This window comes from Eptesicus fuscus, chromosome 3 (assembly GCF_027574615.1).
Source record: "Eptesicus fuscus isolate TK198812 chromosome 3, DD_ASM_mEF_20220401, whole genome shotgun sequence".
In the NCBI taxonomy this organism is placed as follows: Eukaryota; Metazoa; Chordata; class Mammalia; order Chiroptera; family Vespertilionidae; genus Eptesicus; species Eptesicus fuscus.
The window spans coordinates 54,512,142-54,531,026 of NC_072475.1; the positions used below are offsets into that span (position 1 = coordinate 54,512,142).

The 18,885-nt window shown below is 41.5% G+C and overlaps 1 protein-coding gene across 1 annotated transcript in view; it reads right to left on the reverse strand.

Moving 5' to 3' along the window:
- The window catches only part of RUBCN (rubicon autophagy regulator), a 56,124-nt gene extending 42,224 nt beyond the window's left edge, over positions 1-13,900 (reverse strand). The window contains exons 1-2 of the mRNA XM_054713892.1: positions 13,668-13,900; positions 1,409-1,562 (exon numbers count right to left, since the gene is read on the reverse strand). Coding sequence (XP_054569867.1) covers positions 1,409-1,562; positions 13,668-13,747 — 234 coding nt within the window. The 5' untranslated portion in view covers positions 13,748-13,900. The remainder of the gene's footprint in view (positions 1-1,408; positions 1,563-13,667) is intronic.
- Between the last annotated feature and the right edge of the window lie 4,985 nt (positions 13,901-18,885).

Below are 18,885 nucleotides of genomic sequence, written 5' to 3' on the forward strand. Positions count from 1 at the left end.
GTTTTTCAAGAATTTTATGGAAAAGGCCGATAAATTCAATGAGGACCAACTAGAAATTAAACATACACTGACTGAGATAAAAAATATTATACAGAGACCCAAAAGCAGACTAGAGGATTGCAAGAATCAACTCAAAGATTTGGAATACAAAGAGGCCAAGGACACTCCTCCAGAGAAGCATGAAGAGAAGAGAATTCAGAAAGTTGAAGATAGTGTAAGAAGCCTCTGGGACAACTTCAAGCGAACCAACATCAGAATTATGGGGGTACCAGAAGAAGAGAGAGAGCAAGATGCTGAAAACCTATTTGAAGAAATAATGAACGAAAACTTCCCCCACCTGATGAAAGAAATAGACTTACAAGTCCAGGAAGCGCACAGAACCCCAAACAAAAGGAATCCAAAGAGGATCACACCAAGACACATCATAATTAAAATGCCAAGAGCAAAAGACAAAGAGAGAGTCTTACAAGCAGCAAGAGAAAAACAGTTAGTTACCTACAAGGGAGCTCCCATACGATTATCAGCTAATTTCTCAACAGAAACCATGCAGGCCAGACGGGAGTGGCAAGAAATATTCAAAGTGATGAATAGCAGGAACCTACAACCAAGACTACTCTACCCAGCAAAGTTATCATTCAGAATTGAAGGGCAGATAAAGAGCTTCACAGATAAGAAAAAGCTAAAGGAGTTCATCACCACCAAACCAGCATTATATGAAATGCTGAAAGGTATTCTTTAAAAAGAGGAAAAAGAAGAAGAAAGATAAAAATTATGAACAACAAATACATATCTATCAACAAGTGAATCTAAAAGTCAAGTGAATTAAAAATCTGAGGAACAGAATAAACTGGTGAACTTAATAGAATCAGGCATAGAATGGGAGTGGATTGATAATTCTCAGGGGGAAAGGGGTGTCTGTGTGGGGAGTATGGGAAGAGACTGGACAAAAATCATACACCTATGGATAAGGACAGCGGGGGGGGAGGTAAGGGCAGAGGGGGGGTAGGAACTGGGTGGTGGGGAGATATGTGGGGAAAAAGGAGAAACAATTGTAATCTGAACAATAAAGATTCATTAAAAAATAAAAAAAAGTTTATATTTTAAAAAGCAAGCTATAACTACAACTACTACTCATAAGTATCAACCAGATGTCTACAAAATAACATTCATAGGACATTCTTAAAATGGCAATATTCAATAAATATTTCTCAGATGTGTCCTACAATAATCCTAAGAGGAAAGTCCCAATGATTGTCCTTATCCTATTCCTCGTCATCATATTGTACAGTCCTTCCCTCAAGGGCTCACAGACTAGTGGCCATCATCTTCTCCCTGCCAACAACTTAATGCAACTGTTTCTTTCCAACAACTAATTCACCCAATTTGACAAAAAAGAAGGTCTCCGTACCTTGTCATGGATGAGCCCATGATAGAGGATGCTCTGCATGTCCCTGCAAAGCCGTTCCAGGCCACCATACTTGGACCAAACGTTGGGGCTGTTGGCTGACACCAAACCCTCCACAGTAGTCTTCAAATTACCCAACAACTGCCAGTGCTCCCTCCTGCAAGAGCGTCAATTATACCAATGGTTAGTTAACTTGCTGTGCCTAATTTTGATCATGTCAAAGCAAGTCTAAGGCAAGAAACCTTCTGTCCCACATCCTATCATTCTCTCCCCTATTAATTTTTTACTTGGTCATAAGACCCAATTCTGAGAGGATTAAAGATGTAAAGAACACCAAGATTTAAAGAAAGAAACAACTCACATTTACATGGCATATTATGCTTTGCAAGGTGATCTTCACCCACTATCATTCAATCCTCACATAAGTAGCCAATAACCTGTGATCCTGGGAGTATGACCCATCAAGATCCTTTTCTGGACCATGGACAATATATAAAGAGATGTGGACATTTGCTCAAAACCAGAAATCTTGTGCCAAACAAAAAAGCAGAAAAAAAAAAAAAAAAAAGACTTTATATTACTACTAGAGGCCCAGTGCATGAATTCGTGCACAGGTGGGTTCTGGCCAGCCTGGGCCCGATTGGGGCCCAATCAGGGTGTGGGGGGAGGGGCCAAAGGTGATTGGCCAGTGGGCCCCGCCCCCGATTGGGGTGGGGGGCTGATTGAGGGCAGGGCCAGCCATAGGGAGGGGCTGTGGGCCGGCCAGCCCCACCCCAAATTGGAGTGGGGGGCCAGTTGGGGGCAAGGCCAGCCAGGGGGAGAGGCCGTGGGCAGTAGCCACTGGCCTTGCCCCTGATTAGGGTGGTGGGGGCTGATTGGGGGTGGGGCCAGCCAGAGGAAGGGGCTGTGGGCAGTGGGCTGGAGGGCCCTGCCCCCAAATGGGTTGGGGGGGGCCAATCAGGGGCCAGCAGCCAAGGGGAGAGGCTGTGGGTGATTGGCTGGCCAGCCCCACCCCTGATTTTTGTGGGGGGGTGATCGGAGGTGGGGAGGGGCCAGGGGGAGGAGCCACAGGCAGTTGGCTGGCTGGCCCTGCCCCTAATCAGGGTGGGGGGGCTGATCTGGGGTGGGGCCGGGCAGGGGAAGGGGCTGCAGGAAGTTGGCCAGCTGGCCCCGGTCCCTATTGGGGTCATGGGGGCAATTGGGGGTGGGGCCAGCCAGGGGAGGGGCTGTGGGCTCATCAGGGTGATGGGGGCCCATCAGGGGCAGGGCAGGCCAGGGGTAGGGACTGCAGGAGGTTGGCCAGCCAGCCCCACCCCAGATCGGGCCGGTTTGCTGGCCACAGTGAGCGTCATAGCGACCAGTTGTTCCGGTCATTACAGGGTTCCGGTTGCTGGTTTTTTATATATATAGATATTTCCAGCACTAAGTACACATACCTAGATACAAATATTATGGGTAAGATCATAAATTGCCCATGAATTTTTAAAAATATGTTTTTATTAATTTCAGATATAGGAAGGGTTAGAGAAAGGAAGGGAGAGAGAGAGAAACATCGATGATAGAAAATCATTGATCAGCTGCCTCCTGCACACCCGCTACTGGGGATTGAGCCAGCAACCTGGTCATGTGCCTTGACCAGGAATGGAACCCTGACCTCCTGGGCTCCATCACTAAGCCACACAGGCCAGGCTGCCCATGATTTTTCCCCTGTGATTTTTTAAGCAAAAATTGAGATAAAAATGTTTTAAGTTTGCACTGAGCCATTTTGGGACATGCCCCCAAATCAGTCAACTATTCTCACATGATGTTTCTGTCTCTCTCTCTCACTCTCACTCTCCCTTCCTCTCTGAAGTCAATAAAAATATATTTAAAAAAGAAATAAAGCACTTTAGTGGAAAAGTTTAAAAATCGATGCCAGATGATCTTCAAGGTTCCTCTTAAATCCCCAGCATTTTCTCAACAGAGTTTCCAACCCATAAAAACTCAAAATCAACTGCAATTAAATGAAAAAAAGTTGGATGCACTGAAACAAACTGGATAAGGAAAACAAGGAGATGAGCCATCAAATTCCTTCTTTTAGGTCCCCAATTGTTATGCTGGGCACTTTACCCCTTAATTTCTTTTTAGCATATGACTCTTTTTTCTTAATATATATTTTATTGATTTTTTACAGAAAGGAAGGGAGAAGGATAGAGAGTTAGAAACATTGATGAGAGAGAAACATCAATCAGCTGCCTCCTGTACACTCCCTACTGGGGATGTGCCCGAAACCAAGGTACATGCCCTTGACCAGAATCGAACCTGGGACCCTTGAGTCCGCAGCCGACGCTCTATCCACTGAGTCAAACCAGTTAGGGCTCTTTCCTCTTTTTAAGAACAATAATGAGAATGGTCATAATTTCTTTAAGGAACTTTTACCATAACAATTTACATTATTTAAATATCTACAGGTATGGGAGGATTCTGAATTGGAATTCTTTCTATCAGTACTCAAAATGAACCTCTCTTACACATTTTTGTACATTTTCTGAGCATCTTTAAAAAGTAGATGGGTACAGTAAAGGCAGACATATTAAATAAAATGAATGAAGCTTGGTATGGTATACGAGTATCATCTAGAAAGTAAAACCCAGATGGATCTTGCTCTGGTCTTCTGACCTGAAAGCCTTGAGATGAAGAATTTATTCAAACTGAGAGACACCGGGTTTTCTTAATCTTACGCCATTAAACATTTGAGTCACCAGACTCCCCTGTTCTATTTCTTTCTCCACCCCCATTTTTATTGAGATATAATTGACGTATAAATTTATAGTAGTTTCAGATGCACAAAATAATGATTTGACATATATATATGTGTGTGTATATATATATATATATATATATTGCAAACTGATTACTACAATAAGTTTCATAAATATTCATCACCTCACAGTTACAATTTTTTTTATGATGAGAATTTTAAGACACTCTCTTAGCAACTTTCAAATAAACAATACAGTATTGTTAACTATAGTCACCACACTGTATATTACATCCTCAGACTTATTTATTATTTTTTCTTTTTTCCCCCTCTCCTCAGAACTTATTTACCTTATGACTGTACCTCTGGACTACCTTTACCCATTCCCCCCGCCCCCACACCCCACCTCTGGCAACCAACAATCTGTTCTCTGTTGCTATGAGTTTGGGTTTCTCAGATTCACATATAAGTGAGATCATACAGTATTTGTCTTTTATGTCTGACTTATTTCACTTAGCATAATGCCCTCAAGGTCCATCATACTGTTGCAAATGGCAAGATTTTATTCTTTATGGTTTAATAATATTCCATTGTATGTGTGTATAAATATCACATTTACTTTTCTTGTTGTTGTTGTTAATCCTCACCCAAGGATATTTTTCCACTGACTTTTAGAGAGAGTGCAGGGGAGTGGGGAGACAGAGAGAGAGAAACATCAGTGTGAGAGAGACACATCAATTGGTTGCCTCCCGCACGGGCCTCAAGAGGGGTTGGGGATTGCACCTGCAACAGAGGTATGTGCCCTTGACCAAAATTGAACCTGGGGCCCTTCAGTCTAAGGGCGGACACTCTACCCACTGAGCCAATCTAGCTAGGGCTATCACATTTACTTTACCCATTAATCTGTCAGTGGGCACATAGGTTGCTTTCACGTCTTTGCCATTGTAAATAATGCTTCAATAAACACAGGGGTGCAGATATCTATTTTTTAAGTCAATGCATATCTTGAGATAGTGATTTTGTTACCTTTATCTATGTACCCAGAAGGAGACTTGCTAGATCATATCGTTATATTTTAAATATTTTGGGGAATCTCCATACTTTTTCCATTGTGGCTGCACCCCATTTATAATCCCATCAATGGTGCCCAAGAATCCCCTTTTCTCCACATCCTCACCAACACTTGTTACCTCTTGTCTTTTTGATGCTAGCTCTTCTAAAAGTGTGAGGCGACATCTCATTGTGTGTTTTTTTTTAATGCATTTTTATTGATTTGAAAGAGAGAGAGAGAGAGGAGAGAGAGAGAGAGAGAGAGAGAGAGAGACATCGATTGGCAAAAGCCCCCTACTGGGGATCAAGCCTGCAACCCAGCCAAGTGCCCTGACTGGGCATCACACTGGTGCCCTCTCAATGCATGGTATGACACTCATCCAACTGAGCCACCCCAGCCAGGGCTCATTGTGGTTTTGATATGCATTTCCCTGGTGATCAGTGATGTGGAAAACTTTTCATGTAACTATGGGCAATTTCCCTGTTCTATTTCTATACCAACTCTGAGAGATATCTCAAGATAACTAAGATGTACACAGGACTGAGGCGGTCATAAAAATGTCATTTATTGTTGTACTGTGAGAAACTGCCATTACAGAGGCCAACTGACTGCCAACTTTCACTTGACTCTCCATCTCCTATGCTTCCTCAGAGCTAATCTGACCAGTTCTGACTGATACAGTTTTTACATCCCAACAAGTTACAATCAAGTCTTGCAGGCATGACAGCCAGTCTGGTTCCTCAAGTTACTATACATATGTATGTTCTCTTTCATTCTATATTGATCTTACAAGCTTAACTGTCAAAGGACATCATGATAAATCCTGAAAGCAGACACCAAGTACCTTATCATCCGAGGGCTTTGGTTCCAAAATGATGCAAAAAAGCACTGAAATCCTAGAAACCTTGAGCATTCAGGTCTACTGACAACTTCTATGGACAAAACTAAAGATGTTTTTTCCCCACAATAAAGTGTCCCTGAGATCCAAAGCTACAAAAGAACGTGCCTCTTGCTCTAAGATACATCAAAACATCTATATTTGGTGCATGCTCATGTAGAAGAAAAGTAAACCTAAAAATTTTTTTTATTTATATAGCTAGTCTGTTTAGTGTTTTTCCCTTCTTAGGGTCCTTTAATCTAATTATATAGTTACCATTTTCAGAGTTGAAATACTAAATTCAATTGAAGCCCATACACAGTGGTTGGATTAATCCTTTCATACCTGAATCTAACATGCAAATAAGCAGATCACCAAGATAAATCAAATACCCCTCCTCATTTGTTAACCACAGTATTTCCTAGCTTAAACCCATGTGATAGTAATTCTTTGGATGGCATCACCCTGTATTCACATGTAACCTTTATCTGGGCACAGGTCAGGACTTTGAAGTTATTAGGTTCAAAGCACCCGTTGCAGAGCCACTTCTGCAAATACATAGTGTTCTCCTTTACTCATCATAAATTAAAAGCAGTCTTTCTAAGCTGCTCACCCTGTGCCAAGGAAGAACCAGGCCTAAATGGCAAGGGCCAGCATAATCCATCTCTACCTCAATCATTTTCATTAACAAACAGTAAAGCCAATCTCAGAATAAAGTCCTACCTGTTTTCTTTTGGGAAAATTTTGACTACATTCCTCCTTTAAAGAGGAACAGGAATTGCTTAAGCAACTCAAATAAGGATATTCAAGGAAAAACAGTTTTCCTAAATGCCAACTCAGTCTTAAGGGTGCCGAATCACAATCAGCAGTGACACTCAAGGTAGAAACAAAAAAGTTATAAGCAAATGTTATTTTTTAAAGTATTACACTAAGTAAGCAAAATAAATAGTAAATAAGTAAATATGATGCAATTTTAAAGTGAGCCTCAATCCAAGAAATATATATTGGCCTATCTTCAATCCCCAATGCTCTTTTTCATGGTAAAAGGAAATAGCTTCAACTTATTGGCATAGCCCCTCTACAGTGTGCCATTTATGTGAAATGAATGGTGGTATCTACCTGAGATCAGAATTGAAAATCAGGTTGACTCAAATCAGGTAATGATTTGATCCCTGGAATGTGAGGACAGCTATGTGACATCATCTGATGGAATATCACGAAATCATTAAAATTTGTGATTAGGAAGTTTCCAAGCTAATAATAGTAGATTAAAGTATAAAAAGCAGAATATAAAATTATTCTGCTATTTGTAATCTCAACATAAAAATAAGAAATAATTCGTTAGTAATGGTTACTTTTGATTATATGAGGGAAAATAGAGAAAAGTTGTTTAGGCCTTCCTTGAAGCTATCAATTAATGAAAGAATAATAATCTGAACAAAGTTAGTAAGCAAGAAGCTCAAAAGTATCATGAGGATTTTTTAAATAATCAAGTATCAAGGGCATCTTGTGCTGCAAGATTGTGGTGAGGCAAGCACCTGGGACTTTTAATGCCAGAAAGCACTTCCTGGAAAGACATAATGGGTTCCTTCTTAAAGTACAGAAAAACATAATTAAGTAAAATAATTATTGGTAACACTGAGGTGGCAATTTTCTTCTTATCTGGCTCCATATTTTATGTTTTTAATTATATAGTATTTACCTTGTAGAATATGTAGTTAAGTATTTATGATGTTTAAAAATAAACAGTATGCTTATAGAAAAAAACACACACACTTGAATCTATTATAAGTCTCCACTCTGGTGCACCTAGGAGAACCCAATCACTGGCCAGTTCCATCCCTTTAAAGGCTGACAGCAGAATCTCAATGTCCAGGAGAGAATTAGCAGTACTTGTAGGCATGCTTTGTAACTTCATACCTATTCAAAAAATGTCTCACCAATCACACTAAATTTGAATGATATCAAATTTATTGAATTTCAACAACGAGCAGGTTTAACAAAAGTAAAATTCTTTGTGTTAGAAACCTAACCACCAATGGTGTACCAACTCCTTACCCAATCTAAATACCAACTTTCCTGCTAAGTATTCTGAACTTGAATACAGTCTCTCTCTCTCTCTCAGTCTCTCTCTCTCTCTCTCTCTCTCTCTCTCTCTCTCTCTCTCTCTCCAAGTGAGCCCAATCCAGAGGAACAAAAAGCATGAAAGCATGCTGTTGTTGTTTCCTGAAAAATTCAGATTTACATCTATAACAGCATTGTTCAATCACATTTTCTGTGATGCTGGAAATGTTCTATGTCTGTGTTGTCCAATATGGCAGCCACTAGCCACTGTGACCGTTAAGCACTTGAAATCTGATGTGACTAAAGAACTGAAATTTAGGTTGGTGAAACTTAACGAAGATCACAAAACAAAACAAAATCCATGTAGTGGAAGAAGTAATAAAGCAGCTATAAAAAGCAGAAACAGCTGTGGGGAGGGTAGATACTGCAAAAACTTCAGCTCTGGGTCCCTGCTGTCAGCTGATACACCTCCCCTTCCTGGGTTCTGACAATAGCATTTGTCCCCCCCAAAAAACTTCAGGAGAATGTTTCTGTGGGCTCTTTTTTTAATTAATAATTGGACTAGCAGTATGGATTGCTCAAAAGTCACGTAATCATCCTACTTTGCTGCCAGTGCTGTAAAAACTGTCAACTCCTAGCGTGGTCAATGAATAGGGACAAAAGAGGCCCTTTCTCTCAATGGCAACAGTACACTGGCACCTGCCCAACTATGAGACATGACCAAATCATTACCATTTTCATCCCTTGAACAAATGTTACTGAACACCAATTGCATGTCAGGCACTATGCTAGGCTTATTATGGTGGTTAAAGAGGAGTCCCCATCTCTCAAGGCATTCACAATGCAATGGGGAAAATGGGCACTTACATAAAATGCTATGGAAGTGAGAAATGCTATAATAAGGGAGATAAAGAAGGACAGTAAGGGATGCCTTCCAAAGGAACATTATTTAAAGGATGACTAAGAGATCTCCAGGCAAAGACGGAGGTATTACAGGGAATGTAGAGGAGCAACAATGAGGATGGCGAGGAAGGAGATGTGACAGCGAATAAATGCATGGCTTTACAATTGGGAGCTTCATAGGGACTAAAGTCCAGATTGAATATGAGGGAAGGAGTTTTGACTATTTTATATTTTTAATGAGAAACCACTGGACATGTCTAAGCAAATTACTTTTGTAACTTTGCTTCTGAAAAATTAAGCTGGTAGCAGGGTGGAGGCTGTCTGGAATTGGGGGCCTTGAGTTCAGATTGGGAGATTAGGTTAAGAGGCGACTGAGATAATCCACAATGACAGATAATAAGGGTCTTCAAGTGAATATTTTATTTATATCTGCCCAGAATGCATGTCCCTTTCTTTTGGTAACAGGTCCCTAATTTTCCATAGGGAAATCACACCTCTGCCACTTGGTCTGGTCCATGGAGTTCTAAGGAAGTATCACCCTGCCCTGGACCCAGGGTTGGGCACATAGTTTAGTCCTGACTCAGCTGCATATTGCATACCCTGAAACAGGAACATAAGTCATGTCCATCTAAAAAGAGTCAGTCCAGAATTTTTGCTTTTGCCATACCTATTGAGACTGCATTCCTTATTTATTTATTTTAGCTGGGATTGCTAAAGTTCAATTTGCTAAGGGTTGCCCTGTAGAAAAGTGTGCCTGAGAATGAAGCCAACATACCAGAATAAAGGCCACATAGATAGGGACAAACTTTTGTTTAAGCACACACCTACATTTGTCCATTCCTGAAACATTACTACTCTCTGGGTTTTTTCACTAACATAAGCCAATATATTTGGAAACAGAGAAAAAAAAATAAAGCTTCAAGATAAAAATCGGGAACAGAATTTAGAGGACTTGGTGACTGCTTGGATATGGAAAACGAAGAGGGAAGAATCAAATTTCACTCTGAGGCTTCTGGCTTGGTTGATTGAGTGGAAAATTCTATTAACTAAGATAGAGAACAGAAGAGGAAAAGGTTCTGGGCAATGGAATGAGTTCAGTTTGGAGACTCTACCTAGATCACCGCACCAGGAAAACCGCACAGGTAGCTGGGTTCCAAACTCAGAAACAGACTGTTTAGGCCAAGGCAGTCTAGTGTAACAAAGCAATGCTAGAAGAACCATTCCTTTAACTGTTTAGTACTCTCACCAAAAAATCTCCAAAAAACAAAACACCCAAAAACTGGCATTTAGGAAACCCTAGGGGAAATGAAACATCAGCTCTAAGCACTACAGCATTCTGCTGGAGCGATAACTAGCTAAGTGGGAAGCAACAGGGGGCATAACGACACTCCAGGGATCAAGTTAAAAGCTAGGCCAACATCCCAGTCCTCAGTGTGCCCCTCTGAGATAGAGGAGCGATATGGAGGAGGAACAGGCTATACCATTGCAAACAGCACCAAAAGAACGAGCGCACTCACGCACCTTGCTTCAAGAAAACTGGGAGGGGACAGAAGTAGTCATTTTTTTTGCACTTAGTATATACCAGGCACTCTGTGAGGAACTTTATGCACATTATCTTATAGAATCCTCACAACTTACCAGTCAGAAAGGCATCATTCTTCCTACTCAGACAGGATGAACCAAGTTAAGCAGTAGAACAAGGATTCAAATGCAGGCAATAAAAGGATTCTATCTGTCTATAAAGCTGATGCACATTTCACTACAACAACGGCTTTCAGAAAATATATTGAAAAGTTCTATTTTTTAAAAATGATGCCGTCTCATGAAGATTTTTTGTGAATTAGGTGTTTTATTGGCCATAGACAGGTTTGGTTTGCACTAACCCAGCCACAATGCCTCAATTCTCAGGTACAAGGCATGCATTTATCAGTTGTCTCTCTAGAGCTAAGGAGGCCATCAATGCCATGAAGCCTCACTAAACAACATATTCTGAGTTAACAACCACCAACAGAGAATAGGCTATAGCAATAATATAAGTGGTTTTATGGGGATAAGTCTTGACTAGAGTTCCTTGGTTGAGAGTCAAGCATGGACGAACAAACACAACAGAAAAAGACTCACAGACATAGAGAACAAACTGAGGGCTGCCAGATGGGAGGGGGTTGGAGAGACTGGGTGAAAAAGGTGAAGGGATTAAGAAATACAAATTGGTAGTTACAGAATGTCATGGGGATTTAAGTACAGCATAGGGAACATAGTCAATAACATTGTAATAACTATGTATGATGTCTGGTGGGTATTAGCATTATTAGAGGGATCACCTTGTCTGACCACTATGCTGTACACCTGAAACTAATATAAAATAATATTGACTGTCACCTGTAATTGAAAGATAAATAAATAGTCAAGCATGGAAAGAGTAACAGGAAAACATACCTGCAAAGGAGCTATCCTACTGGCCTGAATGTCAGGCAAAGAATGCTATAAAGTTCACTATCTTATACATTTCTTTCTCACTATACATTAGCAAAGTGAGAGGCAGCATAGCATAGGAATCAAAAGTGCAGACTCTGGAGCCAGATTGCCTGGGTTTTAATTCCAGTTCCATCAGGGATTCACTGTATGACCTTGGCAAGTTATTTATCCTATGTCTCAGTTTTCTCATCTGTTAAATAGTGATAATAGAGTATCTTATCCACTTGTTATGAGGATTAAGTAAGTTTACCTGAAAGACTCCTATGCAGTCCTGGCATGTGGTAAATAAGTGTTTCTTAAATATATTAAGTAAATCACTAACCCAGCTATGGGGAGAAAATTTGAACTTGAATTTTTATTTTCTTCTAGCACATAAACTGATAGGAGAAAATAAAAATAACCTTAAGACTTATTTAGAATTTATATGGGATCTCTTACATGAAGCATTTCACAGACATCTGGAGGAAAAATAGATAGCCAAATATATACAAGCAGAAACTGAAACGTGGAAAAGGGAAGTAAGATGTTTGGTTTCACTAACACATCATTCATAGATCTCAGGCAAGAAACCCAGTGTCCTGACCGTCCAGGTTTTGTACAGCAGACGACAGGCTAACTGTGCACTTAAACAGCCAGGTCTTCACCCAGACATATCTCATTAATTTTCCCTTACTGACATTTTCTTTTTTTTTTTTAAATATATTTTATTGATTTTTTACAGAGAGGAAGAGAGAGGGATAGAGAGTTAGAAAAATCGATCAGCTGCCTCTTGCACACCCCCCACTGGGGATGTGCCCGCAACCAAGGTACATGCTCTTGACCGGAATCGAACCTGGGACCCTTGAGTCCGCAGGCCGACTCTCTATCCACTGAGCCAAACCGGTTTCAGCTCTTACTGACATTTTCTCAGAGGTAAATATTCTACCTCCAGTCTTTAGACCCCAGCTGCCCCTGACACCATAACTGTATCTGAATGTTTTTAAAAGTCAAACAAGACTCCCTTAAGCCACAGTCTTGCTCTATCCTGCCACCATTGCTGACTGTTAAAAGGTTAAGATCAGAGTTATTAACGAAGCAAACCCTAAATATGGGATGCACCTCTATATAAGTCACCACTTAAAGTAGTTTTTGCCCTGGCCATTGTGGCTCAGTGTTGGTTGGAGCACTGTCATGCACTGAAAGGTTGAGGGTTTGATTCCCTAGTCAGGCACATACCCAAGTTGCAGGTTTGGTCCCTGGTTGGGACACATAGGAGAGGCAACCAATCTATGTTTCTCTCACACATTGATGTGTGTGTGTGTGTGTGTGTGTGTGTGTGCACGCGCGCGTGTGTTTCTCTCTCTCCCTTCCTCTCTCTAAAATCAATAAACATGTCCTCGGGTGAGGATTAAAAATAATCATAAATAAAATAGTTTAAAAAATCTTAAACCCTTTAATTTCTAGAAACTATGAACTTGATGACTTAATAGTTCCATATAAGTAAGTGTGAAATTGCTTAGTTGCAGCTGTGAGGAAGAAGTGACGGGTTTGAAAATGAGAAGGAAATGACAGGGGTCCTGCCACGCTCTGACAGGGATCCAGCATTGACCAAGGGCAGGCACACGATGTCCAGTCTCATCAGCAAGCCCCCACCCAACACTACTGCCGTTACAATGGCCGGCTTTCATTCACACTCTCGCCTTCCTCCTCACACTCATCGCTGCCTACGCTTCTTTCTAGGACACTTATAATGCCTAACCTTTGCTCCCAGAAATGTTCACGTCAACCTTCCCAACATTGGCCCGACTTGCTTGCTGTCACCGCGTTTCAGGCAGGGCACCAACCTTGTGTCCTCTTCCCATCTATAGACCCTGGACTATAAAACCTTGCTACAGCGCCCCTCAGATTCACCTCTTCTGCAGCAACCACGTCTCCCCCTGCCCTCAACATACCCTATCCACCCTCCCTCACCCCAGTAAGCCGGTTCCCTCCTCCGTCCTACCCACGCCCTGCCCGTCTCTGCTCTCAGAATGTCTTCCCAAACAAGTCGCCCACAGCAGTCACCCTCGGGTCTATTGCACCTGGCACGTCTCCCCACTCCGAACCCTCCCAAGCCTCCCGGTGGTTAAGCTCATTTATTCGTCCCCCGACTCCCCGGCCCTTTCCCAGCCACCTGCTCTCCTCCGGCCGGCGCTCCTCGCCGTCGCCAAGCTCCACGCCCGCACGCTCCGGCCCCATCCCGGGCTGCGACATCGCCTCCTCTCTGAAGAGAGGCGTCCCTGCCGCTTCGCCCCTCGGGGCTCCGGGAGCCCCCCCAGGAACAGAGAAGGGACCCAGGGCGGATAGGCTCACAGTGATGCACTACACCCGGATGACCGCAGAGGCGGTGAATGCTGCCTCAGCTGTGGTTTCTATCCCTGCCACCCCCACTTCCTGCTCCAAAAACTACAGCTCCCAGAAAGCACTGCGAAGGCCCGGCCGCTCCCGGCATGCACCGTTCTACCCAATCCGGAGCCGCGCCGGGCTGCGGACCCTGCCGGCGTGCTTGTGGGCGTGCACCAGGCTGAAACGCCCACCAACGCGAGCCTCAGGAGTCTCTATGGACGTGGACCTTACACGCTGCTGTCACTTTTCATCCTGGGGAACCCGACTCAGAGGTCTAGACTCGGAAATAACGCTAGTCTTAAACCAATTATGGTTGACCCCACTTCAGCCTACACTGGTTTAACACTTGTTAGTGGTTTGGGGGGGACTTAAAGCATTTCAATGAAGAGCTCACAAACTCAGAAGAGCACAGGTTACTTTGGGATCACAAAGGAAGAGCTGCAGGGAAAGGCTTTAGGGGAAGGTTTCCCGGAGGACTGATGTCAGAGCCGTTTTCCTGGACGCTGTGACGCTGTGAGTTAGCCAGAAGAAGAGAGTGGAGAGAACAACAAAGCACTATAAGGGAGGGGTTAACATCTGGGGTTAACATGAAAAAGTAGCTACTCTATTAAAAATAATGTATGACTTTTGGGAATTTTCAAACCTGAGGTCATATTTTGTGTGTTGGAAGTGAAATGAAACGACTTAATGCAAATTATGATTTCCAACTTCCATTTATATAAAAAAATACTCTTTGTTCAAACTTTCTCATATTTTCCTAGTAAAAAGTTATACTTTTTTTTAAAAAAAAAAAGGATCCTTTTGGTCATTGGGATTTCACTTCCTTGTGTTTCTATAAATGTATGAACTTCATTTTTTGCCATACAGTATAATCCCAAATGATCCTAACATATGTTTACGTGAAAGTTAGTCAGTTTCATCTGGAAATTTCAGAACTAAAACTGTAGTAAAAGTTCTGGAAAACAGGATTTTCCTCACATGTCCAAGTCCGGGTTTACATGTATTTTCTTTAAAGCACTCAGTTAATAAACATGACAATAACTTACACTTAGCCATGTGTCCCACTCCCCACCCCCAACACATCCCTCTGTTTTTCCTCACCCCAGCCATATTCTGAATCCCTTGTTTATGATTCCACTGTTTCCCTTTTTATATAGTTTCTCTGCATCTATCTATATTCCTAAAAAGTATTGCTTTTAAAATTTGTGTGTTTTAACTTTATACAAAGGGTATTAAGCTGTATTTATTTTGGGTGGCCTGCTTTTTTTCCTTAATACAACATTGATAAGATTTATTCATATTGTTATGTATCACTATAGTTCATTGATTTTGACTGCTATTTAATAGTCCATTGGTTTATTTATACTGTCTTTCACTGATAGGCATTTGGATTGTTTCCAGGTTTTTGCCACTGCAAACATTGCTGCTATGAGTATTCTTTCACATGTCTCCACTTGTTTATAAATAAGGGTTTCTCTTGAGTACATACCTATCTGTGGAATTGTGAGGTAATAGGGTTATTGTCTGTTCTAGCTTTTGTTTTGAATGGTGGGTTTGTAGGTGCACTGTTTGTAAAATAACTAATTGGTGCTCTGCCCTGTGTGGCTCAGTTAGTTGGACCATCGTCCTGTACAACAAAAGGTGATGGGTTCAATTCCCAGTCAGGACACATGCCCAGGTTTCAGGTTCCATCTCAGGTTGGGGCACGTAAGGGAAGCAACCAATGATATTTCTCTCTCTCATTGATGTGTCTCTGTCTATCTCTTCCTTCCTCTCTCTAAAATCAGTAAGAAAATAACTAATTAGCCGAAACCGGTTTGGCTCAGTGGATAGAGCGTCAGCCTGCGGACTCAAGGGTCCCAGGTTCGATTCCGGTCAAGGGCATGTACCTTGGTTGCGGGCACATCCCCAGTAGGGGGTGTGCAAGAGGCAGCTGATCGATGTTTCTCTCTCATCGATGTTTCTAACTCTCTATCCTTCTCTCTTCCTCTCTGTAAAAAATCAATAAAATATATTTTTTTAAAAAAGAAAAATAAGAAAGGATGTATTCTGTGAATACACAAACTTATTAAAAAAAAAAAAAGACAGAAAGGCAGACAAACTTTTTCAGATTAAATGAGACAAAAGAGGCTGGACAAAGAAATGCAACATGTGAACCTGGATTGGATCCTATATTGGAAAAAATATTGCTATAAAAGATAATAATTTATTTATTAGGGCAATTGGCAAAATTTTAATATGAACTATATACAATAGAGAATAGAATTCCATCAATGTTAAATTTCCTAAATTTCATCATTTTAGCGTGGTTATGTAAACAGATATCCTTAGAGATATATTCTATAGCGTCATGATGTCTGCAACTCAGATTATCCAACAACAAATAGTATTAATTATAGCTAGCTAGCTATATATAGAGAAAGCAAATGTGGCAAAACTAATAATTGGTGAATCTTAGTGAAGGATATATAAGCACTGGACTATTGTTACCACTTCTCTCTAGATTTGAAAATGCTTTTTAAAAATAGGCACGTATCGGCTCTGGCCAGGTGGCTCAGTTGGCTGGAGTGTCATCCCATACACCAAATGGTTTTGGGTTTGATTCCCAGTCAGGACATGTACCTAGGTTGTGGGTTTGAACCCCAGTCAGAGCATGTATGGGGAGCAACCGATCTCTCTCTCTCTGTCTCTCTCTCTCTTCCTCTCTCTCTAAAAATCAATAAAAACATATCCTTTGGTGAGGAATTTTTTTTAAGGCAAGCACCTTAATATGGTTTGTTTTCTTATGACTGCATCCTAATCATAAAAACCAAAATGTTAGTGTTTCAAATTTCTTAGTTTATAATGATTAATTTTGAGTATATTTTAAGTAAAATCTGTTTTCCAGTTTAGCATCTTTAGAAATTTTTAGCCTGGCCAGGTGGCTCAGTTGGTTGGAGCATTGTCCCATATAGTTAAAAGGTTCAATTCCCAGTCAGGGCACATACCTAGGTTTCGGGTTCAATTCCCGGTTGGGGTGCATACAAGAGGCAGCCAATAGATGTGTCTCTCTCTCTCTCTCTCTCTCTCTCTCTCTCTCTCTCTCTCTCTCTCTCCCTTCCTCTTTCTAAAATCAATTTCAAAAAAATTTTAAAAAGCTTTTGAAGAATTTTTCCAAGTTTTAATTGACTGGTTTCTATTTTGTCTTTACAGCAACATCTCTACCCCCTTGACGCAGTTAGTACTGGGTTCATTTATTCAATTATATAGTAAAGTTCCTTGCCAGCCATAGGCAATACATACAACTCCAGAATCCAGAAAGTCAATGTGAAATTTTTTAAATCTTATTTCTGGACTGATCAAATCCTTAACACACTTGAAGAATGTTCAACGTGTCTCTGTCCCAGCCTCTACAACTCTAGCTGGATAAAAATGGGCCAAGAGAAGTGATCCTCTATTGAGGAAAAGGGAGAGACGAGAATTAGTCCAGCCTGGGCTCTTCATCCCAGAGCAGGGAGGCCAAGGGGCAAAGAGAGAAGGATAAATGCCTAATGGCCCCACGACCCTGGCTCTCCAGACCTTCCTAGATACCAATCCATTTAGCACAAATTGAGAATATATTTTTAAAAGGAACAGATTTATGTATATAGGTAGAAATTGTGATTTATGCAAATTTGTATAGCTTCAGAAAATTCCACAATTGGTCGGTCCTTCAGTGAATTGCCCTACAACCCTTGGTAGAAGGACTCCTACCCTGCCCAGAGAAGATAAAGCCTAATAAGGAGTGAACTAGAGGTCCAACCCCTGAGTCCAGGAAGAATTCCCCTTCAAGTTCCCCTGTCTACCCAGAGCAGTTTCCCTGGTCAGAGAAAAACTGATGACAGTCACGCACTTGGAGACCAGCGGTGCCTCCAGCGATGCCTCCAGCGATGCCTGCACCGTCGGTCACGTTCTCTGTTGCATCACAGTATTGTTAGCACAGTGTCTTACTCGTACTAGGAAATCAAACTCCGTTTGAATAAATGAATGAAAGAATCCTTAGGTTAAAAGGAAGAGTAGAACAGCTAGAAAAACTTAGAACAAAGAAAGGGCAACACAAATGAGGAACAGAAAGTTCTAGCAAACTGGCAAAGAAAAAAACTGCTGCATCTGAAAACAGTGATAAAAGGGGTAGAATGACAAGAATTGAGCAGAAAAGAAAAACTGTAATGTACATACAAGTAGCTTAAGGGAGTATAATAATAATAGTTATACCTAACTATAATACATATTATACCTACATATAATGCAATTATACCCAAGTCCCTTATGATATCAACTAGAGGCCTGGTGCATGAAATTCATGCATGGGAAGGGGTACCTCAGCCCAGCCTGCACCCTTTTGCAATCCGGGACCCCTCTGCCTGCCTGCCTAATCACCCCTAACCACTCTGCCTGCCTGATGCCCCTAATTGCTCGCCTGCCTTCCTGATTGCCCCTAACCACTCTGCCTGCCTGCCTGATCACCCCTAACCACTCGCCTGTCTGCCTGATCGCTCCTAATCACTCACCTGCCTGCCTGATCACCCCTAACTGCTCTCCTGCCTGCCTGATCGCCCCTAACTTTCTCTTCCTCGGCCCCTGCCACCGCAGCTTCATCCAGAAGGACATTCAGAATGACGTCCAGAAGGTCGTTCGGCTGTCTGGTCTAATTAGCATATTATGCTTTTATTATTATAGATATAATAAAAATTATAACATAAATCCTAAAAATCATCTTCTTTATTATTATTTATTTATATATTTTTTAATCCTCACCCAAGGATATTTTTCCTTTTTTTTTTTTTTGAGAGAAACCCAGGGTCCCGGCTGGGGAGGAGCCTGCAACCAAGGTACATGCCCTTGACAGGAATCAAACTCGGGACCCTTAGGTTTCAGGCCAAAGCTCTATCCACTCAGCCAAAATGGCTAGGACTAAAAATCCTCTTCTGAAACACAAAGAAGTTGATACAAAAATCAGACAAAGACATTACAAGAAGAAGAAATTA